Here is a 27,198-nt window from a genome sequence, read left to right on the forward strand (position 1 = left end):
TACTGTTAACCATTGGGTTAGATGAAATAATATCTGACCCTGTATCAGTGGTTAGGGGCAACTCCTCCCTAATCCTATGCCAGGCTGGAGAGGTGTGGCTGGGTGATGCCAGGTGGACCCTGCCTCGCCCATGAGGGCATGCAATTGGAATAATCCATTCTTTCAAGGATTCTTTCAGATCTTAACCTTTGAATAAGGAGAGAATAAGGTAATGTACCAGCCTGTGCCAGCATAAACAATATAAGGCAATTCAGTATAAAAAAAAAAGACACAAAGCGAGTGGTAGAACTCAGTCAGATCCTTGATGATTACAAGGCTGCTAGTAAAGTGTGGTTTGTGACAGGTCCTCAGGCTGGCTGGGTCTTGGTTCTCCTCCATGAGGAAAGGAACCCGATCCATTCAGTCAGGTTTGTCATTTGGGATTAGTGAGAGTCAGAGAGTCAGTGTTTGGACCTGCTCTGGCCCTAAACCAAACCAAGCCTAACCAAGCCCAATATGAAACGTCATTCAGGGCGATCAACAGGACTACGAACAGAAATAGACAGGACTGAATAATTTGTTCCACTGTTACCATTCTTAGGTTGGTTCTGACTCACAAGCAGGGATTTATGTACTTCACAAATGTATTATCTAACTAGGACCAGTTTTTCCAGACTATGTGACCAGAGAAGGTAAATCTCTAGGGACTGGCTTTTTACCTGTTATGGAGAAACTCCTGTCCCTATAGTGTCATCATACACCTGCCTCCAATGAGTATTCACTCTAGATTAGAAAATCACTGTCCACACCAGCCTGTATTAAGTAGTTTGTTTTATTGGCATCAGTGGTAAAAAATAAGAAAAAGACAAAGAAAAGCAGGAGGAAGGAGGGATCAGGTACTGAAACACAAGTCTCTGTAAGAGGTTGGCTGTTGGCTGTGATACATATCGAAACAGAAAGATAGAACAGTAGGTAAACCTGAAACAGTGCTGAAGTCCAAAGTGCTGGTTGGTGCACAACATAAATAAAATAAATAAGTGATACAAAATAACAAAATGTAACAAAGGCAGAGTAAAATCCACAATAAAAACCCAGTATTGAAAAGCAGGGTGTATTCATTAATCCAGAAACCAAGTGCTCATGGTGTGAAGGTTGGAGAAAGTATGTGGAAAGAAAGAAATCCCTATTTGGTGGTCCATCTGAACAGGAAAAACATGTCCTGGAGAATACTTCCCTTAGGTTCAATGCCCTCATCAGTCCCTCAGTAGTGACTGTATCGTCCACCATTTCCATTGCAGTGAATTCCTGATGTTTAAGCTCAACATACATTAAGAGAAGCAGTAACACTACTAGTCATATAAGCTTTGTAAGACAGTCTATGAGAGCCTGCACTCCGATAGACGTTAGTTATGTACATTTTACTGCAAGTATGCACAGAGTTTTACTTCAAAGAACAGACGGTTTTATAAGCCTTCCCTTTCTGCTCTTAGTACATTGAGCTTCGCTAGAAGCCAATTAAAAGAAAATATCATATTTAAGATATTATCTCCTTTGCTTTCCAGATTGGAGTAGACACCTTTATTCAAGCAACAGTGACCATCGGTTTTGGACTTCTTCTATACAATGAAAAACAGAAACATGGCTTAATACTACATGGGCATCTGAGGCATTTTGATGATTAAAGATGGAAGCCCACAAGTCAGTCTCACACAAACTACATTATCGCTGTAACAGGATTGGCTTTCATTTTAAGGCAGGCGAAAAGACACTCAATAAATAACATGAATGAAATGGTCAGAACAGGTCATTATAATTCACACAAAAAACAAGCGATTGATTTACTGGACATAATACCATACAACCCCAAACATTATAACAGCAAAAATAATTGATAGTGCAAAATGTAAAAACACTGAAAACCAAATGATAATGTAGCTGCATTTAAACAAACACAGCCACTTAGCTAGCTGTTATCTTGCTCTTGTCCAGGGCATTAGTGCTGCTTGGTAACACTGGCTCAGTGTTAGCAGGCCACACAAACAGCCTGAACCAGAGTTAGCTGTTATCCAGCTTTCAATCAAGCCTTTTTCCAGAAGGTGATATGACTTGTAACTTCAAATGTAAACCATACACACTTACATACAAATACGTGAATAAATAAACAAACCAAAACTTGGATGAGCAGTTTAAGGGGTACTAAGGCCCTTTCAGGAGAGATGGGACAAAATGGGAAGAAAAGTGGAAAGTGATAAACAGACATTCTAGGGAAAGCAGAATCTGAATATAAAGGCCTAGCTGCATAAGGAAGACACGACTCAAGCTAAAGATTCTGTCTTGAAAAGTTTTGTACGATTAAAGCACAGTACCTCAGAAAGTAGGAGAGGAAGGAGAGGAAAAGGCAACAATGCAGAGAAAACATATTATTGCCCAAGTAGAGTTCAAGTAATGGAAAAAGGGGATCCAAAAGCACATACAGTACACACACTGGGGCTCTCATCCTCCACCACCAGTCCTTTGAGCTCAGACCAGTCACACTACTGGGAGTCATAGACACCCCTCCCCAAATAACCACCTTTCACACTCACACACACACACACACACACACACACACACACACACACACACACACACACACACACACACACACACACACCACACACACACACACACACACACACTCTCTCTCTCTCTCTCTCTCTCTCTCTCTCTCTAGAGTGAGAGCACTGAGTCATAGCAGTAGAATGAGTCCCAGCTCCTGTGGGTTTGGGATGGCTTGCGTAACATAACTAAGCCCTGCATGGTCTTTTCCATGGACTGTAATTTGGGCCCTCTGTGGCTGAGGCCTGTAGGGCTGACCTGATGGAGCCTTTCCTACTGAGTATAATGGAGACAGTCAATAGATCCACCAGCCTCTAGCCCCATAGGACAGCAGTAGGGAGTAGCTGCCCCTATCCCTCTCAAGGAAAAAGTATACATGATAGGATGATATGTGATTTGAAAATAACTATGACTCAATCTCATCCTAGTGTCAAGTGTGTCTTGATCATAATAAGTGTTCCCCACTTGGACCCTCCTATTGAATATGTCTGGATAAAGGTTGGTTGGTTAGAGGGGCTCTAAGGGCTAATAGGTGAGTTAAATAAGCAAACTCATCCTTAAATACAGTGGCTACTAGCCCAGTCTGTGGCTTGACATCCTAATGAACATGCATAAATAGTGCAAAAACATGTGAAGGGAAGGATAAAGAGAGAGTGAAGGGCAGAGGGACATGTAGAGTTTGGATATATAATCCAAATATATAGCGAGTTGCGACATCACACCAACAGAGTCCAGATATAGGCTATAGATATAGGCTATAGTGACATCACACCAACAGAGTCCAGATATAGGCTATAGATATAGGCTATAGTGACATCACACCAACAGAGTCCAGATATAGGCTATAGATATAGGCTATAGTGACATCACACCAGCTGTTTGGTCACCTGGTGTGTGTATGTCTATGTGGACAGGTCACCTCGTAACACCTTCAGGTGGTGTGTGTGTGTGTGTGTGTGTGTGCGCGACTGTGTCCAGAAAGTCAAGAGGATGCATCACTGCTGTTGAGTCAGCATAGTCCCTCTCCCTTTATTTGTGGTGTCTGTGTTTGTGTGTGTGTGTGTTTATGTGTATCTGTGTTTGTGTGTGTGTTTATGTGTATCTGTGCTTGTGTATCTGTGCTTGTGTGTGTGTGTGTGTGTGTGTGTGTGTGTGTGTGTGTGTGTGTGTGTGTGTGTGTGTGTGTGTGTGTGTGTGTGTGTGTGTGTGAGTATATGTGTTTGTGTGTGTGTGTGTGTGTGTGTGTGTGTGTGAGTATATGTGTTTGTGTGTGTGTATCTGTGTTTGTGTGTGTGTATCTGTGTTTGTGTGTGTGTGTATCTGTGTTTGTGTGTGTGTGGGTGTGTGTGCAGCACTGTGAAGATAGCACATAGCAGAGAGGCTAAGAGGCAGAGCAGTTCCTCTCCAGTGGGTGTTACGTTGGGATCCATCTCTCCCAGGTGAGAGTGACGTCAGCTTAGCTCACAAAGTAGGTGTGTGTGAGAGAGCATAACCCTTTCTTAGTCATCAACACTCTCACTGTGTATCCTGGCCGGCTCACACACACAAACACACATGCTTCCATTGACTTTGGTGAGAGTAGCTCTGTGGAGTGGCACCGCTGTTTCAATCTGTGTCTGTGTGTGTGTGTATCTCCAGGTGTTGGGGTGTGTGTGTGTGTGTGTCTCCGGGTGTTGGGGTGTGTGTGTGTGTGTGTGTGTGTGTATCTCCAGGTGTGTGTGTGTGTGTGTGTGTGTGTGTGTGTGTGTGTATCTCCAGGTGTTGGGGTGTGTGTGTCTCCGGGTGTTGGGGTGTGTGTGTGTGTGTCTCCAGGTGTGTGTGTTGTGTGTGTGTGTGTGTGTGTGTGTGTGTGTGTGTGTGTGTGTGTGTGTGTGATCAGGTGTACTGGTAAGGCAGTGTGAAGCAGCCTGGTGTATCGTCGTCAGGGCTCCAGAAAGACGAGGCTCTCTTATGGTGGAGCTCTCTGTGTACGCAGCGTGGACACGGCTGGGCCTTCTGATGACACTCTGTATGGAACACCGCTCCACAACCATCACATCTGGACACATACAGACCAAGCACAGAGTCACAAACATCAATACAACACAAATCTGAAGGGTGGGAAAAAGCATATTAGTTTCAGCTTGTAGGTTGGTCACTGATGTCGGAAATGTATGAGCTGGAAATGTACATTTCCAGATGAACACATCACTGTAGTAAAAGACTGGATAAACATTAGTTTCACCCAGCCCTGTCCAGCCCCGTCTGGAAGCTTGATCATGTTGCCACCCTCCCAGGTATCTATAGGACAGGACAGGTGGCAGTATCTAGCGATCTGCTGAGCATATGTATAGAAGATAAGAGAAACCTTGTTTAGCATCCACTTAACTAGGCTAGACAGTTCACCTTAAAACTTCTGGAACATAGAATGGTGAAAGCATTTACTTTGCCTGAAAATAAATACATTTGTAGTGAAATTTAGAAAGTAAAAAAAAAAAAAGACCATAAATTGGAATAAACAATGTAGAACATATTTCAAAAATGATTATGGAATGCATCGATACAACATATTCATAGCCACTCGAATCAAAATGGGGCACCAGTCCCAAAGAATCCAATTCTTCACCGATTGATGATTAACAGTGTCTATATGGCTAACTAACTGAGTGTCCCAGGCTACGTCATGGATGAGGTGGTAAAGCTGATGCAACCAGACCAGGAAAGGAGCAGGTCCTGCTCTCGGGGGTCAAAGTCTGGCCCAGGGACTAAGCTGTTACTCTTACTACAGTATAACTGGTGTACTATCACTATCAGTTAACGTGATACTTCCTTGCCAAGGGTAATAAACCCTGGTCAACAGTTGAGGTGTGCCATCCAGCCTGATAGTGAAGGGTGTGTGTGTACCGAGCACTGCAATTAAATCATTAGCTCTAGTCTACAGCATCTTCTGTAAGATGAAGAAACAGCATAATGTTTATGTGGGGAGTTGATACCTTTAAAGCTAGTTGAGCACAGATGAATATATGTCATATATTCACTTCAGAAAAGATCGTAACACACACACGCACACGCGCACACACACCTCTGCTTCTCCCGGCCCTGCCTTCAGAGGCTCTCCGTTAACCCAGAAGAGAGATGTGTGAGCTGAGCTGAGGCAGCAGAGATCAATAATTTAAGAGTGTGTGGACAGACTAGACATTAATGAATGTTTTATCTGCCTGTCTAGCTCTCTGGCTTCTGGCCTAGAGCAGCACAGCCACGTCTGGCGATCTCTCCTCTGTCCTCTTCTGTGTCCTCTCTTCTCCACCATCCTCTCCTGTAAAAGAGAGGACCTTCTTTTCTCCTCTTCTCCCCCTTCCTGTCTTGTTCTCTCCAGAGTGACATAAAACCTCCCTGAGGTGAGAGAGGGCCATTCCATTTCAGTGGCATGTCATAAGGCTCAGGCAGAGGGAGACAAGGACAGAAACAGGGACGGAGCAAGGCACTAGGGGGATTAACTGTTCCTCTCCAGCAGGACGCCATGTTCTCCCTGTCACCCGTGTCCCTGCCAGCGTGTCATTAACACGAGACAGAGACACACTCCTCTTTACTCCATTCACTCTTCCAGGATGCCATTATGCAAGTCGCTGATCTAACATCCGTTTTCTCTGTTACCCTGAATAGTTAATAAGGTTAAGATTGTTGAAGTATTGAGCTGATCCTATATCTGTGCATGAAGGGGCCTCACCTCTTAGTGGTGCTCTCCTGAAAGGGGTAGATGACCTGTCCGGTCTGACACATCTCACAGATGAAGCCCTTCTCTCTGCACTGGCTGCAGCTGAAGACGTGGGAACTGGCAAACTTAATCACCTTGGAGAGAAAGGGGGCCAGCTTCCCATCAATCACCTGTAGAGAGAGAGAGGTAGGGAAGGAGGGAGATGGAGATAGACAAGAGAGAGAGAGAGGTAGGGAAGGAGGGAGATGGAGATAGACAAGAGAGAGAGAGGTAGGGAAGGAGGGAGATGGAGATAGACAAGAGAGAGAGAGAGGTAGGGAAGGAGGGAGATGGACAAGAGAGAGAGAGGTAGGGAAGGAGGGAGATGGAGATAGACAAGAGAGAGAGAGAGAGGTAGGGAAGGAGGGAGATGGAGATAGACGAGAGAGAGAGAGAGGTGGGAAAGGAGGGAGATGGAGATAGACAAGAGAGAGAGAGGTAGGGAAGGAGGGAGATGGAGATAGACGAGAGAGAGAGAGAGGTGGGGAAGGAGGGAGATGGAGATAAACAAGAGAGAGAGAGAGAGGTAGGGAAGGAGGGAGATGGAGATAAACAAGAGAGAGAGAGAGGTAGGGAAGGAGGGAGATGGAGATAGACAAGAGAGAAAGAGAGAGGTGGGGAAGGAGGGAGATGGAGATAAACGAGAGAGAGAGAGAGAGGTAGGGAAGGAGGGAGATGGAGATAAACAAGAGAGAGAGAGAGAGAGAGGTAGGGAAGGAGGGAGATGGAGATAGACAAGAGAGAAGGAGGGAGGTAGGGAAGGAGGGAGATGAGATAGACGAGAGAGAGAGAGAGAGGTGGGGAAGGAGAGAGATGGAGATAAACAAGAGAGAGAGAGAGAGAGGTAGGGAAGGAGGGAGATGGGGATAAACAAGAGAGAGAGAGGTAGGGAAGGAGGGAGATGGAGATAAACAAGAGAGAGAGAGAGGTAGGGAAGGAGGGAGATGGAGATAGACAAGAGAGAAAGAGAGAGGTGGGGAAGGAGGGAGATGGAGATAAACAAGAGAGAGAGAGAGAGAGGTAGGGAAGGAGGGAGATGGAGATAGACAAGAGAGAGAGAGAGAGGTGGGGAAGGAGGGAGATGGAGATAGACAAGAGAGAGAGAGAGGTAGGGAAGGAGGGAGATGGAGATAAACAAGAGAGAGAGAGAGAGAGAGAGGTAGGGAAGGAGGGAGATGGAGATAGACAAGAGAGAGAGAGAGGTAGGGAAGGAGGGAGATGGAGATAAACAAGAGAGAGAGAGAGAGAGAGAGAGAGAGGTAGGGAAGGAGGGAGATGGAGATAGACAAGAGAGAGAGAGAGGTAGGGAAGGAGGGAGATGGAGATAAACAAGAGAGAGAGAGAGAGAGAGAGAGGTAGGGAAGGAGGGAGATGGAGATAGACAAGAGAGAGAGAGAGGTAGGGAAGGAGGGAGATGGAGATAAACAAGAGAGAGAGAGAGAGAGAGAGAGGTAGGGAAGGAGGGAGATGGAGATAGACGAGAGAGAGAGAGAGAGAGAGGTGGGGAAGGAGGGAGATGGAGATAGACGAGAGAGAGAGAGAGGTGGGGAAGGAGGGAGATGTGGATAAACAAGAGAGAGAGAGAGGTAGGGAAGGAGGGAGATGGAGATAGACAAGAGAGAGAGAGAGAGAGAGGTAGGGAAGGAGGGAGATGGAGATAAACAAGAGAGAGAGAGAGAGAGAGAGAGAGAGGTGGGGAAGGAGGGAGATGGAGATAGACGAGAGAGAGAGAGGTGGGGAAGGAGGGAGATGTGGATAGACGAGAGAGAGAGAGAGAGAGAGAGGTGGGGAAGGAGGGAGATGGAGATAGACGAGAGAGAGAGAGGTGGGGAAGGAGGGAGATGTGGATAAACAAGAGAGAGAGAGAGGTAGGGAAGGAGGGAGATGGAGATAGACAAGAGAGAGAGAGAGGTAGGGAAGGAGGGAGATGGAGATAGACAAGAGAGAGAGAGAGAGAGAGGTGGGGAAGGAGGGAGATGGAGATAAACAAGAGAGAGAGAGAGAGAGAGAGAGGGAAGGAGGGAGATGGAGATAGACAAGAGAGAGAGAGAGAGGTGGGGAAGGAGGGAGATGGAGATAGACAAGAGAGAGAGAGAGAGGTGGGGAAGGAGGGAGATGGAGATAGACAAGAAAAAGAGAGAGAAGGAGGGAGATGGAGATAGACGAGAGAGAGAGAGAAGGAGGGAGATGGAGATAGACAAGAGAGAGAGGTAGGGAAGGAGGGAGATGGAGATAGACAAGAGAGAGAGAGAGAGAGGTAGGGAAGGAGGGAGATGGAGATAGACAAGAGAGAGAGAGAGAGGTGGGGAAGGAGGGAGATGGAGATAGACAAGAAAAAGAGAGAGAAGGAGGGAGATGGAGATAGACGAGAGAGAGAGAGAAGGAGGGAGATGGAGATAGACAAGAGAGAGAGGTAGGGAAGGAGGGAGATGGAGATAGACAAGAGAGAGAGAGAGAGAGGTAGGGAAGGAGGGAGATGGAGATAGACAAGAGAGAGAGAGAGAGGTAGGGAAGGAGGGAGATGGAGATAGACGAGAGAGAGAGGTAGGGAAGGAGGGAGATAGACAAGAGAGAAAGAGAGAGGTGGGGAAGGAGGGAGATGGAGATAAACAAGAGAGAGAGAGAGAGAGAGAGGTAGGGAAGGAGGGAGATGGAGATAAACAAGAGAGAGAGAGAGAGAGAGAGAGAGAGAGAGGTAGGGAAGGAGGGAGATGGAGATAGACAAGAGAGAGAGAGAGAGAGAGAGAGGTAGGGAAGGAGGGAGATGGAGATAAACAAGAGAGAGAGAGAGAGAGAGAGAGAGAGAGAGGTAGGGAAGGAGGGAGATGGAGATAGACAAGAGAGAGAGAGAGAGAGAGAGAGAGAGGTAGGGAAGGAGGGAGATGGAGATAAACAAGAGAGAGAGAGAGAGAGAGAGAGAGAGAGAGGTAGGGAAGGAGGGAGATGGAGATAGACAAGAGAGAGAGAGAGAGGTAGGGAAGGAGGGAGATTGAGATAAACAAGAGAGAGAGAGAGAGAGAGAGAGAGAGAGAGAGGTAGGGAAGGAGGGAGATGGAGATAAACAGAGAGAGAGAGAGAGAGAGAGAGAGAGAGAGAGGTGGGGAAGGAGGGAGATGGAGATAGACAAGAGAGAGAGAGAGGTAGGGAAGGAGGGAGATGGAGATAGACAAGAGAGAGAGAGAGAGAGAGAGAGGTGGGGAAGGAGGGAGATGGAGATAGACAAGAGAGAGAGAGAGAGTGAGAGCGAGGTGGGGAAGGAGGGAGATGGAGATAGACAAGAGAGAGAGAGAGGGGTAGGGAAGGAGGGAGATGGAGATAGACAAGAGAGAGAGAGAGAGAGAGGTGGGGAAGGAGGGAGATGGAGATAGACAAGAGAGAGTGAGAGAGAGGTGGGGAAGGAGGGAGATGGAGATAGACAAGAGAGAGAGAGAGGTGGGGAAGGAGGGAGATGGAGATAGACAGAGAGAGAGAGAGAGAGAGAGAGAGAGAGAGAGAGAGGTAGGGAAGGAGGGAGATGGAGATAGACAAGAGAGAGAGAGAGAGAGAGAGAGAGAGAGGTAGGGAAGGAGGGAGATGGAGATAGACAAGAGAGAGAGAGAGGTAGGGAAGGAGGGAGATGGAGATAGACAAGAGAGAGAGAGAGAGGTAGGGAAGGAGGGAGATGGAGATAGACAAGAGAGAGAGAGAAGGAAAAAAGGGAATAATGGATGAAGTGAAATAAAATGTACTTTCCAAAATTCTCTTCCTCATTCTACACGATAGAATTGAAATTCAACATTTTCATTCTAATTCAACCATTCTATTTCCCATCTATAAGAATGTACTGCTGTAATATATTCTACTATACAGAGTGAAGAAGACAGCAGAATATTCCCTGGGAGGATAAACACTTTTAATACAGGTCCCATTGGGAGCCACTGCAGCGCAGAGCATAGAGGAGATGGACAAGAGTTCACGTCAGGAATTCACATCGGGAATTTACATCAAAACTAATGAAGGCCCTGGGAGAAAGGCTGGCTGGAGAGGCCTGGGGGGCGGGGGGAATTCCTTTTTTTGGGGGCCGTTTTAGCAAAAAATGATATGTGAATGCCGGTGGGCGAGTAGTTAAAACCGGCAGGGCCTTTGATTGGTGAGGGCCTGGTAGAGAGCATTGTGGCTCTGTTGAATGGGGCTGGGGAAGGGAACGGGCCTGAGTGGACCTCCAGAGAACACTGAGGGAGGCTGAGGGGGCAGAGACAAGTGGCTACACCTGGCAGCGCTGGGGCTGCACCAATTAAGGCCTGCCAGGCATTCTTCAGCCTGGAGGAGAGAAGAGAAGGAGAAAAGACGAGAGAGAGGGAGAGGGGGACAGAGGGAAGGAGAGGCTGAAGAAGGAGGATGGGGTGGGGAGGGGGGCTGAAGGAGAAAGGAGAACGAAGAAAGGAGAGGAGACCACCCCGACCCCCACTCCTACACACGCACGCACATGCATACGTACACACAATGGAGATGGATAACTGAAAAGGTGCTCTGTAGGGGAGGGGGAGGTTATGTCTGTATGGTTTGGACAGAGAAAGAGATTACATAATGTAATACTAACTGGTCTACAACAGCTCATGACTAACTACCGAGAGAATGGGCGACAACCAGGAACAGCCCTTCTAACTCCTCAAGCAGTGGCTGAAAACACACCATCCCTCCATCTTTCCATCCCTCCAGCCTGGAGGCTGTGGCAACCCCAGTCTGGGAGAGCTACAACACTGTGAATAATGCTGTCTAGCATGGTGACATGAGTCAGGCTGTAGCCCAGCAATCAAAAGCTGTGTGTAGTGTGGAGCAGTCAGGCAGAGCAGCCAGTCCGTGAGTCAGCCAGCAATCCAGACAGCCAGTCAGGCAGAGCAGCCTGCCAGCCAGCCAGGCAGTGTTCCCCATCCCCTAGCCAAGCCCAGCCCAGATGATATATGCCACCCCTGATCAATGCTGACACCAGGGGTAATTAAGATACTCCATAATTTAGCTTAGCAGAATGAAACGACTGGCAACACACCACACTGGGTTCTGACTGGGACTGATGCTCAGCAGACAAGGAGAGAGGGAGATTAAGGGAAACAGAGGGAGGGAGGGAGAGAGGAGGGAAAGGGACAGAGAGAAGGGAAAAGTTGCAGAGGGAGAGAGCGAGGAAGTGAGAGCGATAGAGAGAGTTGGAATTGAAGGGAGAGAAAGGGCAGGAGAGGTGTGAATGGGAGATGCTTTAGGGGGAAAAAAGCAGAAAATGGCTGTAGCCCCAGGTTTCCCTTTCTTTGCCAACCAGGTGGATACATTTTCCTCAGAGAAGTGAAACCCCACCTACAGCTGGTCTGAGGGAGGGGTGCAGACAGAGCGGGGAAGAGAGGGGCGACCATTCGTTTGTCCTGCCTGCAGCTGCCTTCCTTCGCTGCAGTGTCATTGTGAATGTTTCTGGAACACCAGTCCCAGCACCCCCCCCCCCCCTTCTTCCACCAACACCCCTCAATCAAATCCTCCTCACCCCCCATCCCTCATAAAGTCACACCCCTCTGGCCCTGTCCCGTGTGGGGGGCATTGTGGTCCAAACGGCTTAATCCCCTAAAACCTCTGTTTAACACCCGCTACGTTATCCCTCTCTAGTGTTCCCTGATGAAGGCTGGGCCTCCATTAGTGACGCTCAGAAAGCCACCCGGATTACACACATAAAGACAGGGTGAGCTCTGTTTGGATAACACCCCTCACCAAACAGGATTACTACCAGCCCCAGTGTGTGTGTGTGTGTGTGTGTGTAAGACGTGTAGTGGGGAGTGTGATTATGGACGAGAGCGAGTGAGAGATAGAGAGAATGTCTTTGTATGCGTGTGGGACTGAGAGGCGGCGGTGTTTGAGCTTTTTTTGATTTTAAAATGCAGAAATATGTGCAACTTTTGAGTTTAAAATCAATATCTTACAGTTCAGAAAAAGCTGCATAATTACCATTTACCCAACAGCTCTCTAGATGACCAACCTGCCCCTATTCCAATGAGCGTGCCAGTGTAAGGGCATACATGCCTAAGGCCTGTGTCTATGCCTGTATCTGGGCTCAACTAGGAAGTGCTTGTGTCTACGTCAGGGTGGCTACTAGATAGCCTGTGGTGTGTGTAAGTTGTATGCCAGGGTGTCAGTGTGGGAATCTGCCCTATTGCACGTATGTGCGTGTCACCATGGCCACTGTGCAATCCGGGCCGGGGCTGCTCAATGCCCCTTTGTCCCCTCCAGTTGTTTGTAAGTCGTTGGCAGGACTAGGACCGCTGCCCCGGTACACGACACACAATACAATTAGCATCTATATGGTACTCCTCAGTCATCCACAACAAGCCTATCTCCCCATCCCACTACTTTACAACTGGAAAAGCAAAAAAAACGTTTCAATGAAGCAACAAAAGGGCCAGTAGCCAAACAAGTCCAGCCTCTGGGCAAACAAATATGGCCAACAGTCTGATGGTTTAAAGACGGAGGCTGCTCCAAATAGGAGGCGTTTGTTGGGAGTTCAATAGCAAAGAGCCAAGTGCACTGCTGTTTTCTATGAAGAACTGGGTCTAGTCTATAACTAGCCAGGGAGAGACGGTTCAGTCTTCATTGATCTCGCTGGGCAACAATAAAAGCCAGGCTTGATGAAGGAGCTCTGATTATTCAGGAGAAATAAAAGAAACAGCTCGTTAATATGGAAAGCCAATTAAGAAGCTGTGAGTGTGAGTGTGAGAGAGAGAGAGAGAGAGAGAGAGAGAGAGAGAGAGAGAGAGAGAGAGAGAGAGAGAGAGAGAGAGAGAGAGAGAGAGAGAGAGAGAGAGAGAGAGCGAGAGAAAAAAATATATATATGGGGAAAAATGTACTTGGCAAATAGGTTCTAATATAGTTGATCAATTATGGGGAAAACAAATGCAGCCGTCCATCGATTTATCATTGCTTATCACTGAATTGTTGAACTGTTTGCAACTTTTAAAGCAGTTGTCAAGCCCTGAGTAAGTTGCCTGTAGCAGCATGTCTGTAGTAGCATGTTGCGGTGTCCTAAACTTGAGGTAATCTTTAAGCCATCTATTAGAGTTTGTTTGACATGGGCATCATAACCTGGCTGAGTGTTGTGTGCAGTCCACTGGAGAATGTGCCAGTGACACACGCAGACACCCAGAGAGAGAAAGAGAGACAGAGGGAGAGAGGGATAGAGAGAGAAGGAGTGACGGGATAGAACTACAGAGCGATAGACGGGGTAAAGCGGAGGAGAAAGGAGATAGAAGGATCGCAAAAGAGGGGGAAGAGAGAGACAGTGTCAGGGCAGGGGATGAAGGGAAGAATGGTGGACTGTCACACTCTTGTTTTCCTGCCTGTTGATTCTGAATGTGTGTAATTAGTGAATGGGCCAGGGGGAGAGGGGGACATGGAGGGAGCAGGGAAAGGGGAGTAGAGGGCTGTGGACGCTCCCTGGGTTGTTAAGAGAGAGGGGGTGTCAGAGAGAGAGAGAGAGGGAGTGAGTGGTACCCCACTACATAACCAAAACGTATGTGGACACCTGCTCGTCGAACAGCTCATTCCAAAATCATGGGCAATAATATGGAGTTGGTCCCCCTTTGCTGCTACAGCCTCTACTCCTCTGGGAAGGCTTTTCACTAGATGTTGGAACATTGCTGCGGGGACTTGATTCCATTCAGCCACAACAGCATTAGTGAGGTTGGGCACTGATGTTGGGCGACTAGGCCTGGCTTCCAATTCATTCCAAAGATGTTTGATGGGGTTGAGGTCAGGGCTCTGTGCAGTCCAGTCAAGTTCTTCCACACCGCGCTCTAGCGACTCCTTGTGGCGGGCCGGCACATGCATGCTGACTTCGGTTGCCAGTTGTACGGTGTTTCCTCCGACACATTGGTGCGGCTGGCTTCCGGGTTAAGCGAGCAGTGTGTCAAGAATCAGAGTGGCTTGGCAGGGTCGTGTTTTGGAGTTGCAGTGATGGGACAAGACCGTAACTACCAATTGGATATCACAAAATTGGGGCGAAAAAGAGGTAAAAAGTACAACAACAAAAAAATATTTTGACAAATATTTTTTTTTTATTCCACATACCAATCTCGACAAACCATTTCGGTATGGACCTCGCTTTATGCACGGGGACATTGTCATGCCCAAACTGTTGCCACAAAGTTGGAAGCACAGAATTGTCTAGAATGTCATTGTATGCTGTAGCGTTAAGATTTCCCTTCACTGGAACTAAGGGGTCTAGCCCAAACCATGAAAAACAGCCCCAGACCATTATTCCTCCTCCCCCAAACCTTACAGTTGGCACTATGCATTGGGGCAGGGAGCGTTCTCCTGGTATCTGCCAAACCCAGATTCGTCCATCGGACTGCCAGATGGTGAAGCGTGATTGATCACTCCAGAGAACGCGTTTCCACTGCTCCAGAGTCCAATGGTGGCGAGATTTACACCACTCCAGCCGACACTTGGCATTGCGCATGGTGATCTTAGGCTTGTGTGAGGATGCTCAGCCATGGAAACCCATTTCATGAAGCTCCCGGCGAACAGTTCTTGTGCTGACAGATGATTTTTACGTGCTACAGCACTCGGCGGTCCCTTTCTGTGAGCGTGTGTGGCTTACCACTTCGTGGCTGAGCCGTTGTTGCTCCTAGACGTTTCCACTTCACAATAACAGCACTTACAGTTGACCGGGGCAGCTCTAGCAGGGCAGAAATGTTATGAACTGACTTGTTGGAAAGGTGACATCCTATGATGGTGCCACGTTGAAAGTCACTGAGCTCTTCAGTAAGGTGATTCTACTGCCAATGTTTGTGTATGGAGATTGCATGGCTGTGTGCTCGATTTTATACATGTCAGCAACAGGTGAGGGTGTCCACCTACTTTTGTATATATAGTGTATATGGAATTGTTTTAAGAAGGTCATGCCAAGGACAATTTTGCTATTTGATTTAGAATTTTAAGACCCCTTGAAGCATAACAAAAAAAAATATGAGAACATTATTTGATGAAAGAAAACTGCCATCAGCCCATACAAACGCACTCAATAACAGATTCCCTACATGGAAAAACATATAGACGCATCCAATGCAAAAAAAATGATATCTCTAGCTTAATGATTGACATTTTGAATTACATTTTTTTTTCGTGTCAAAATGGGATTAATTGACACATAAACAAATTGTACAATAATTCACTGTGATAATTCATTGATAATTCAGGGAATTGTTTTATTATGCTAATTTGGTCGAATTTGTGTTGTGTTATCAGATTTAGCCTTTTCTACCATTTTCAGAAAGCATACAGGCATTTGAATATAGTGTGGAAAAAGGGAATCCGGACACAATGTGGACACGGTAGACACATTTAAAATGTAGGTGTAGACCAGAGTTCCCCTACTGGGGGCCCTCGTGTCAAATTTGTCCCACGGGTGGTTTTATTTGGCTCCCAAAGTTTAAGAAAATGTAAGAAAAAAAACATGAAATACTGTAAAAACACCAGGAAATCAGCTCCAAGTGATTTTAATTTTGGAATTCTGCTCCCAAGTATTCCCACGCATAATAGAGAGACACGTGATCGTAAACAAATATAAGCAAGGTTTATGTTTTAGTCAAATATTATATCCGTGTGTGCTTCTTCCAGTCAATTTGCAGTCTACAAATAATTTGTAATTATATTCCGGCTCACCGACCATCCCCTCAAGAAAAAAAAATCTAGTTGATGATCCCTAGTGTAGAAGCATGACATGTTCGTAATTCCATGATCAGAACTCCATGATCAGAATACAAAAGCTGCATTAACTATCAAGTGTAGACATGGCCTAAAAGCAGCATGTGTGTCTTACCTGCTGCAGGTCAGCCAGTGAGTACAGGTGGATGTGTTGCAGTAGATATTCTCTGGGGAAGATCCTATGGGGAGAGAGAGAGCATTACGTCAATGCATAGATGCAGTAAAGAGGTCAATGGAAGGCAGACTGTGGGGAATAGAAGGAGAACGTTGGATTGGTGCACATTTAACAAATCTGATCTAACAAAGTAGATATTCGTCAAATTCGTAATGATTGGTATAAGCAACAGGCCCACAATGTGGTTACTAAAGTCCAATGTGCATCTATTTCGCTGTTTTCGCTGCATAACATTTAGAAATGGTCCTTTTTAAGGTTTAGAAGAAGTGACAGCTAAATGCTGACTCCCGTTTGTATAAGCTGGTAGCATAGCTAGGATACAGAAATTGGTGGTGGTAGTTAAAGACATTTTGAACTGTGCTGTTGATTGGTTAAGGTGACATGAACATGTGTTGGGGTTAACATCCATACAAGCGTTATACTCAGATTTTTACCTCAACATAGTGTGAAATACACATAAATAATAGCCAAAATGTAGGTGTAAGGGCTGTCTGAAGAGAGAGTGGACCAAAACGCAGCGGAGTTAGTGTTCATCATATTTAATTATAAAATGGAACACTATACAAATACAAAATGAGAAACTGACAGCCAACAGTCCTGTCAGGTGAAACACTGAACAGAAACAATTACCCACAAAACCCAAAGGAAAAACATGCTCCTTATGTGTGACTCCCAATTAGCAACAACAAGCTTCAGCTGTGCCTGATTGGGAGCCACACACACACACGGCCCAAAACAAAGAAATACAAAAACATAGAAAAAGGAACATGGAACGCCCACCCAATGTAACACCCTGCCAAACCAAAATAAAGAACAAAAAAACCCTCTCTATGGCCAGGGCGTTACAGTAGGCAACTTTTTCTGGGGGGCAATGAGGATATTTGGAATCTTTCCCCGCACAGATCTTTTCCCCCATGCATTTCCATTGTTTTGGTCGAGTAAGATTGACTTCTTTACCGTATGTATTCAATTATTGGAATATTTTCTTAGAACCATGACTTATATCCATTCATAATATATAATAATACATACCATTTGACAGACACTTTACAGCAGTGTGTGCATATATTTTCATGTTTTATTTCGTAATTTTGTCTCTCACGGTTGAACTAAACTGACCGGTAACTTCAAAGTACACATATGTAAATGTATAACACTGTTTAATGGTATATCATACATTAAAAGGTCCTAAACGATATCATAATCGCCATCGATAAAAGACAGTACTGTGCAGCCATCTTCATTGACCTGGCCAAGGCTTTCGACTCTGTCAATCACCGTATTCTTATCGGCGGACTCGATAGCCTTGGTTTCTCTAATGATTGCCTAGCCTGGTTCACCAACTACTTAACTGATATAGTTCAGCGTGTCAAATCGGAGGGCCTGTTGTCCGGACCTCTCGCAGTCTCTATGGGGGTGCCACAGGGTTCAATTCTCGGGCCGACTCTTTTCTCTGTATACATCAATGATGTCACTCTTGCTGCGGGTGAGTCTTTGATCCACCTCTACGCAGATGACACCATTCTGTATACATGTAGCCCTTCTTTAGACACTGTGTTAACAAACCTCCAAACGAGCTTCAATGCCATACAACACTCCTCCCGTGGCCTCCAACTGCTCTTCAATGCTAGTAAAACAAAATGCATGCTTTCAACTGATCGCTGCCCGCACCCGCCCGCCCACCCAGCATCACTACTCTGGACAGTTCTGACTTAGAATATGTGGACAACTATAAATACCTAGGTGTCTGGTTAGACTGTAAACTCTCCTTCCAGACTCATATTAAGCATCTCCAATCCAAAATTAAATATAGAATCGGCTTCCTATTTCACAACAAAGTCTCCTTCAGTCATGCTGCCAAACATACCCTCGTAAAACGGACTATCCTACCGATCCTTGACTTCAGTGATGTCATTTACAAAAAAGCCTCCAACACTCTACTCAGCAAATTGGATGCAGTCTATCACAGTGCCATCCGTTTTGTCACCAAAGCCCCATATACTACCCACCACTGCGACCTGTATGCTCTCGTTGGCTGGTCCTCACTACATATTCGTCACCAAACCCACTGGCTCCAGGTCATCTATAAGTCTTTGCTAGGTAAAGCTCTGCCTTATCTCAGCTCACTGGTCACCATAGCAACACCCACCCGTAGCACGCGCTCCAACAGGTATATTTCACTGGTCACCCCCAAAGCCAATTCCTCCTTTGGCCGCCTTTCCTTCCAGTTCTCTGCTGCCAATGACTGGAAGGAATTTCATAAATCACTGAAGTTGGAGACTTATATCTCCCTCACTAACTTTAAGCGTCAGCTGTCAGAGCAGCTTACCGATCGCTGCAGCTGTACACAGCCCATCTGTAAATAGCCCATCCAACCAACTACCTACCTCATCCCCATATTTGTTTTTCTGCTCTTTTGCACACTAGTATTTCTACTTGCACATCCATGTCTGCACATATATCACTCCAGTGTAAATTGCTAAATTGTAATTACTTCGCCACTATTGGCCTATTTATTGCCTTACCTCCTTACTTCATTTGCACACACTGTATACAGATTCTTCTATTGTGTTATTGACTTTATGTTTGTTAATCCCATGTGTAACTCTGTGTTGTTTTTGTCACACTGCTTTGCTTTATCTTGGCCAGGTCGCAGTTGTAAATGAGAACTTGTTCTCAACTGGCCTACCTGGTTAAATAAAGGTGAAATTATTATTATTATTATTTTTAATTACAGTATTACATACAGCATATTAAACATTAAAGTATATCCATACATCAACATGACAGTATCATGCATGACAGGAAGGAGATTCATTTAGGACGATAACAGAATGCACACCATGAGTCACGTCTCTCACACGCCATGACCGGGCCTGTGTAACTGTGGCAACGAGTGGCCAAATTGCCCTGAAAATGGGGGTCAATTCAATAGAGTGGGAGCTGGGTTGGGGTGGCAGTGGAGGCTGGGGTATAGGTGTTTAAAATCCCTCTGCCTTTATTACGGGGTGAAGCGGGGTACCCTCAATGCTCTCTTCATCCTGCCTGTCTCGCTATTACAGCCCACTCTACGCTCATCTGCCTGAACTACATACACACAAACGTTACTCACACACACACACACACACACACACACACACACACACACACACACACACACACACACACACACACACACACACACACACACACACACACACACACAACACACACACACACACACACACACACACACACACACACACACACTAGCTCACATTACAGCTCGAGGATCCACAAAGTGACACAGCGAGAGAGAGAGAGAGAGAGAGAGAGAGAGAGAGAGAGAGAGAGAGAGAGTAGAAGATGGAAAGGGGGAGATATGGTATCACATGGACAATTTGGGTGCACTCACTCTCTGCACTAGTAACAGTGTGAAGGGAGACACACATACAACTCTAATGTGACTCCTGAGAGTGGAGAGAGGCGCACACATACACAGCTCTATGCAGGTTCTATATATCTATATATATCTATATAAATTACGTGGAATGTGTGTGTACATCATTATTCTAGAGAGAGAGAGAGAGAGAGAGAGAGAGAGAGAGAGAGAGAGAGAGAGAGAGAGAGAGAAAGAGAGAGAGACAGAGAGACAGAGAGAGAGAGACAGGAAAACCTGGCTCCCTGTAGAGGAAAGGCTGTGCAACCACTGCACAACAGCAGAAACTGAGACGGAGCTGCATTTCCTGACCAAATGTGAAAAATATAGAACAATTTGAGAGTGTGATTTCCCCAAATTTGAAACCCTTATTAAAGGTTTGAAAGACCTCTCTGATGAGAGTAGGCTACCCGTCCTGTTGGGGGAGGACACAGAGAGCTGTGGGTTGGCAGCGCACTACATTGCTGCCTGCCATAAGTTGAGGGACAGTGTCTGACAGACCAATCAACCTGCACATGTACTCTACTGTATGCTTATTGTTCATTGTATGGTTATTTTGATCCTTGGTTATAGTTGTTACTATTGTCCCGTTGACAATTTTGATTCTCATTTTTTTTTTTCATATTGTAAATATCCAAAATAAGCTTTGGCAATATGTACATTGTTATGTCGTGCCAATAAAGCAAATTGAATTGAATTGACAGAGAGAGAGAGAGAGAGAGAGAGAGAGAGAGAGAGAGAGAGAGAGAGAGAGAGAGAGAGAGAGACAGAGAGAGACAGAGAGAGACAGAGAGAGACAGAGAGAGAGACAGAGAGTGAGAGAGAGAGACAGAAAGAGAGAGACAGAGAGCGTGTGATCAAGCATGTATGAGTTTGCTCAGATATAGAGGCAGAGCGTGTGCGTGTATGCCCACAGACAGGCAGACTTTATGTGGTCATTGTAAGAGGAGGCATGGCAAAGGTCCAGTCAGAGAGAGCAAAGCCCCATTAACACATCAGTCTCAGGCCTCATTAGACAGGCTTCATTACAGCACTAACCTGATACACACACACAGGCGGGAGGGCAGGAGCGCACGCTTGCATGCAGAGACACACACACACACAGGCTCAGAGGGCGGGCTATTTGTTTAGCTGAGGATGAATTCCCTTTTCATGTGTTTGTGGGAAGCTTTACAGTTAAGCGATGGCCAGGGAGGTGTGTGTGGCGCTTTCTAGCCAGTAAGAGATAGACAGAGAGTTGGGGGGACTGTCAGAGAGACTAGCCCCTACTGAGAGAGTGAAGCCAGCAGTCAGAGGCTTCGTCCTAAACGTTACCCTATTCCCTGCATAGTGCATTACTTTTGATCAGAGCCCTATGGGCCCTGGACAACAGTAGTGCACTTCATAGAGAATAGGGTACCATATGGAACGGAACCAGGGAACAACATAGAGCAAACATACCAGACACACAGCTAAGGAATGTACAGACCATGCCATAACTGACTAATATAACTGCTACAGTACAGGGTTCAGCAGACGGACAGCACCAGCTTCAATTGGAGGATTATAAGTCTTATGTTAAAGGAAGCAGGAGCATAGGGTGTATGTCTACTGACAGACATATTTAGGGGAGACTACCTGCCTCTCACCCTGATTGCTGCAAAATGTGTTTTGGCCATATGACATGACAACCCACTATGGATCTTCCTCTTCACTCACTTTTGTTCTACGTTGTAAAGAACATACCCCCGGAAAACTCCTTCCAAAAACAACAAATCACTGGAGACAGAAAAAAGTGGTTTAAAAAAAGACATCGGCATCATAACTGTGATATCTAACCTGAGTGTTTAAGCCTCCAATAGAGACATCCAGTAGCCAGCCAGTCTGCCGTGTGAATCCCTGTTAAATTTTCTCAGGGGCCTGCCTGCCTGTCCACAAGGGCTGGACAGTAACTCTCCTTTCCTCTCGTTGGTCAAGTGTTTGCAGTGGTGGTAACCCCCAGATACAGGCCTGGCTAGCAAACAGAGCCAGCTAGGAGGACACTTATCAGTGGTGACAGCACCTCGACGGGACTGTATGACGTCTGTCACACACACCACACACACACACACACACACACACACACACACACACACACACACACACACACACACACACACACACACACACACACACACACACACACACACACACACACACACACACACACACACACACACGATGTCGCCGACAGAGATGGTCGCCTCGCTTTGAGTCCTTAGGAAACTATGCAGTATTTGTTTTTTTAATGTATTATTTCATGCATTGTTACCTCAGGAAATCTTAAGTGTTATTACATACAGCCGGGAAGAACTATTAGATATAAGAGCAACGTCAACTTACCAACATTACGACCAGGAATACGACTTTCCCGAAGCGAATCCTCTGTTCGGACCACCACCCAGGACAATGGATCTAATCCCAGCCGACCCAAAACAACGGTGCCGCAGAAGGGGCAGAGGGAGCGGCTTCCTGGTCAGGCTCCGTAGATGTGCACATCGCCCACTGCTCCAGAGTATTCTACTCGCCAATGTCCAGTCTCTTGACAACAAGGTAGACGAAATTCGAACAAGGGTTGCCTTCCAAAGAGACATCAGAGATTGTAACATTTGGAAACACGGCTCTCTCGGGATATGTTGTCGGAATCGGGCTTCTTCATGCATCGCGCCAACAGAGATAAACACCTCTCTGGGAAGAGGAATGGCGGGGGTGTATGCTTCATGATTAACGACTCATGGTGTAATCATAACAACATACAGGAACTCAAGTCCTTCTGCTCACCCGACCTAGAATTCCTTACAATCAAATGCCGGTCATTTTAACCAACCAAGAGAATTCTCGTCAGTTATAGTCACAGCTGTGTACATTCCCCCACAAGTAGACACCAAGACGGATCTCAAGGAACTTCACTAGACTCTATGTAAACTGGAAACCATATATCCTGAGACTGCATTTATTGTAGCTGGGGATTTTAACAAAGCAAATTTGAGAAGGCTACCTAAAATCTATCAGCATATTGATTGCACTACGCGCAGGAGTAATACACTCGACCACTGCAACTCTAACTTCCGCGATGCATACAAAGCCCTCCCCTGCCCTCCCTTCAGCAAATCCAACCACGACACCATCTTGCTCCTACCGTCTTATAGGCAGAAACTCAAACAGGATGTACCAGTGATGAGAACCATTCAACGCTGGTCTGACCAATCGGAAGCCATGCTTCAAGATTGTATTGATCACGCGGACTGGAATATGTTCCGGTCAGACTCAGAGAACAACATCGACCTATACGCTGACTCGGTTAGTGAGTTTATAAAGAAGTGCATTGGAGATGTTGTACCCACTGTGACTATTAAAACCTACCCTAACCAGAAACCGTGGATGGACGGCGGAATTCGCGCAAAACTGAAAACGCAAACCACCGCATTTAACCATGGAAAGAGGTCCGGGAATATGGATGAATATAAACAAGTGTTTCCCTCCGCAAGGCAATCAAACAATCGAAATGCCGGTATAGGGACAAGGTGGAGTCGCAATTCAACGGCTCAGACACGAGACGTATATGGCAGGGTCTACAGGAAATCACAGACTACAAAAAGAAAATCAGCCACGTCACAGACACCGACGTCATGCTTCCAGACAAACTGCTGGCCCAGATTGCATCCCTAGCCGCATCCTCAGAGCATGCGCAGACCAGCTGGCTGGTGTGTTTACGGACATATTCAATCGCTCCCTAATCCCAGTCTGTTGTCCCCACATGCTTCAAGATGGCTACCATTGTTCCTGTACCCAAGAAGGCAAAGATAACTGAACTCAATGACTACCGCCCCGTAGCACTCACTTCTGTCATCCTGAAGTGCTTTGAGAGGCTAGTTAAGGATCATATCACCTCCACCTTACCGACCACCCTAGACCCACTTCAGTTTGCATACCGCCCCAACATGTCCACAGACGATGCAATCGCCATCACACTGCACAATCTGGACAAAAGGAATACCTATGTAATCATTGACTACAGCTCAGCATTCAACACCATAGTACCTTCCAAGCTCATCATCAAGCTGGAGGCCCTGGGTCTCCACCCCGCCCTGTGCAATTGGGTCCTGAACTTTGACGGGCCGCCCCCAGGTGGTGAAGGTAGGAAACAACATCTCCACTTCGCTGACCCTCAACACTGGGGCCCCACAAGGGTGCGTGCTCAGCCCCCTCCTGAACTCCCTGTTCACCCACGACTGCGTGGCCATGCACACCTCCAACTCAATCATCAAGTTTGCAGATGACACAACAGTAGCGGGCTTGAATACCAACAACGAAGAGACAGTCTACAGGGAGGTGAGGGCACTCGGAGTGTGGTCCACCCACACAGACAGCGTGGTAAAGAAGGCCCACCTGCGCCTCTTTAACCTCAGGAGGCTGAAGAAATTTGGCTTGTCACCCAAAACCCTGACAAACCTTTACAGATGCACAATCGAGAGCATCCTGTCGGGCTGTATCACAGCCTGGTAACGGCAAGGCTCTCCAGAGGGTGGTGCGGTCTGCACTACGCATCACCGGGGACAAACTACCTGCCCTCCATGACACCTACAGCACCCGATGTCACAGGAAGGCCAAAAAGATCATCAAGGACAACAACTGCCCGAGCCACTGCCTGTTCACACCGCTACCATCCAGAAGGCGAGGTCAGTACAGGTGAATCAAAGCTGGGACCGAGAGACTGAAAAACAGCTTCTATCTCAAGGCCATCAGACTGCTATACAGCAATCACTAACTCAGAGAGGCTGCTGCCTACATTGAGACCCAATCACTGGCCACTTTAATAAATGGATCACTAGTCACTTTAAACAATGCCACTTTAATAATGTTTACATATCTTACATTACTCATATCACATGTATACAGTGAGGGAAAAAAGTATTTGATCCCCTGCTGATTTTGTACGTTTGCCCACTGACAAAGAAATGATCAGTCTATAATTTTAATGGTAGGTTTATTTGAACAGTGAGAGACAGAATAACAACAAAACATCCAGAAAAACGCATGTAAAAAATGTTATAAATTGATTTGCATTTTAATGAGGGAAATAAGTATTTGACCCCTCTGTCAGTGTGTGGTTTGATAAGACTACAACTATTATATATTGATTACAACAGGTTCACTGTTTAATGGAGGTTCTGACTTCGGCGTATGTGAATAGGAGATAAAGTATTGTACACTTAGCGTGAACTATGAACGATGTCTGTAAACAGTATGGTGCATGCTTGTGGGTTCATATGTATGTGTGCAGACTATCCACACATGTGCAGCGTTTCTGTGTGTCTGAGCGTCTACAGCGTTTCTGTGTATGTGGGGTACCCGTGGGGTTCAGAGGTGTGCGTTAGATCAGCGCAGGCAGTGTGGGCCGTGACAGCTCTCTCCCCTCTCCCAGAGGTTGAGTATAAACACAGGGCAGGCTTCCTCCGAGCTTCCTAGCCCTTTAGCCCTGTCCAGGGCCATGGTAGGCCTATGGAAGGCCGATGGATGGCCGGGGGAAGGTTTTAGCGCCTCCGGCCTCATTAATCCTGTAGTGTTTTGAAGTGTGGGGCATTAGCCTCTGTGGGCTAATGGTGTAGCGGTAAACATGGGCCCCGGTGAGCGAGCATCGTTCCGGGGTCGCCACCACTGCCGTAAACATCACAGCTAGATGAAGTTACACCCTCTTTCCGACAGCCAGATGGGATAGCTCTGTGGGCCCAGGGTGGGTGTGGAGAAGTAGGAGGGTCTCAGAGCCCCACCCTCTCTGTTGGTTTCTGTCAGTAGGTTACTTCAAACAGACCTCAGCACAGCAGAGAGACCGACATCAAAAAGACAGGTGAACCTGGGAACCTGGGATGTCTGCGGTCTACACCAACAGAGGACATAAACCTGCCAGTCAGACTCTCAAAAGTACATAAAGGACACGTTTTAGACACAAGTATATAGACCAGGACTGTCTTTAAAAACAACGTGACTAACCTGGACAAAATGAGAAGCTTACTAACCAATTCTTTAGAGATGTGTTGAGTGTACTTCACAAAGTGCGAGTACAAGAGCATAGTGTGGGGAGGGGGTACGAAGAGTGTCTGTGGTCCATGGGAGTGACCCCATCCAGGGCAGTGAGCATCCATCACCACAGAGACAGGCCTTTTAGTCTGGACCCCCTCACATAAACACAATCCCCTCATTCCCATCATACAGAGAGAGCATGTAGGGGCCTTAAGGTCTACAGACAGTCATACTCAACATGGGCTAAGAATCAAGTCAACAAAGGGTCTTCAATGGACATCAGACATACAATTACCATTCCAAACTTCTTCACTATATTCCTGTGTTTTATGAAATCATACTTTGATGCTTGCAGTCTCATTACACACTATTCTCTCTCCTACTCCGTCACATCACCCTTCACTGTCTTGGCCCCCCAACATCTTGCCCATTCACAACTCTTTATATCTGTAGTCACTAAAGATGGTCTTGGAGTTTCAGTTCAGTGCTCATACACCTGACTCAATGAACAATCAAGGCCTTGATTAATCATTCTTTAACTCCTCCCCTCTCCCCATGCCCCTCGCCTTCAAAGCCCCCCTCGGCCATAGCAGGGCAGCAGCTGAATAGGTATGCTCTGAGGAGGAACTGGGTCTACTACCGTTTGGAAATTGCCCCCCTCTCACCTTCTACGGAGGTCCTCGGCCACAGCAGCGCGGCAGCTGAACAGGTATGCTCTAAGGGACTGGAGCTGCTGTCTCAGGCGCAGTACTGCAGCCAGGCCCTCACAGTGTTCATACAGACACGGGTTCAGCTGCTGCACGTCCAGCAGGGGTTCCTCATACACAAACTCCAGGAACTCCTTGGCCTGCTTGGACACCTGGACAGGACAGGACACACAAGGGAGGGATGGGAGGGTGGAGAACGCATAGGGATGTGGGTTTGTGACTGTGTATACATACATACATATGTGTATGTATGTGTGTGTGTGTATATATGTGTGTGTGCGTATGTATGTATGTATGTATGTGTGTGCGTATGTATGTGTGTGCGTATGTATGTATGTATGTATGTATGTATGTATGTATGTATGTATGTATGTGTGTTTGAGTTGTGGGACCACATGGGGTAGTTTGGAGGGAAAATGTAACCTGGCAGCATTCTCTATACTGTATGGTGGCACCCAAACCGAAGTCAATGGGACGACCCAATTTAAGATACGCATGTGTGTAACTAGGGAACGTTCCCAAGTGTATTTTAGAGTGTATCTCAACAAGCTGAACATAATTCTGAAATGTGTGCTTTTATCACCATTGATTCTCACCTTGTGTCTGTTGGTGTCCCAGTTGTGCAGCAGGCGGGCAGGGATGAGGAACAGGTTGTCTTGATGACAGCTCTGGCAGTAGTACCAGCCACTGTAGCAACACACCTTGGCCTTTCCCCGCGACAACCCTACTGGCTTCTGACACCCTGCACAGAGATAGAGAGGAGATACTGGATAAGGGAGGTGTGTGTGTGTGTGTGTGTGTGTGTGTGTGTGTGTGTGTGTGTGTGTGTGTGTGT

At 46.5% G+C, this 27,198-nt stretch overlaps 1 protein-coding gene across 2 annotated transcripts in view; it reads right to left on the reverse strand.

Moving 5' to 3' along the window:
* Positions 1 to 795: 795 nt before the first annotated feature.
* The window catches only part of LOC106586336 (pleckstrin homology domain containing M3), a 59,309-nt gene continuing 32,906 nt past the window's right edge, over positions 796 to 27,198 (reverse strand). Inside the window, exons 5-9 of one of the 2 annotated variants that reach the window (XM_014173514.3) lie at positions 26,960 to 27,105; positions 26,322 to 26,515; positions 16,140 to 16,203; positions 6,284 to 6,441; positions 796 to 4,615 (exon numbers count right to left, since the gene is read on the reverse strand). In XM_014173514.3, coding sequence (XP_014028989.1) covers positions 4,453 to 4,615; positions 6,284 to 6,441; positions 16,140 to 16,203; positions 26,322 to 26,515; positions 26,960 to 27,105 — 725 coding nt within the window. In that variant the 3' untranslated portion in view covers positions 796 to 4,452. Of the gene's footprint in view, positions 4,616 to 6,283; positions 6,442 to 16,139; positions 16,204 to 24,471; positions 25,514 to 26,321; positions 26,516 to 26,959; positions 27,106 to 27,198 lie in introns of those variants that run through there. The other variant, XM_014173517.3, reaches the window with a different exon arrangement.

Source organism: Salmo salar, chromosome 25 (genome assembly GCF_965601325.2).
Source record: "Salmo salar chromosome 25, fSalSal1, whole genome shotgun sequence".
Classification (NCBI taxonomy): domain Eukaryota; kingdom Metazoa; phylum Chordata; class Actinopteri; order Salmoniformes; family Salmonidae; genus Salmo; species Salmo salar.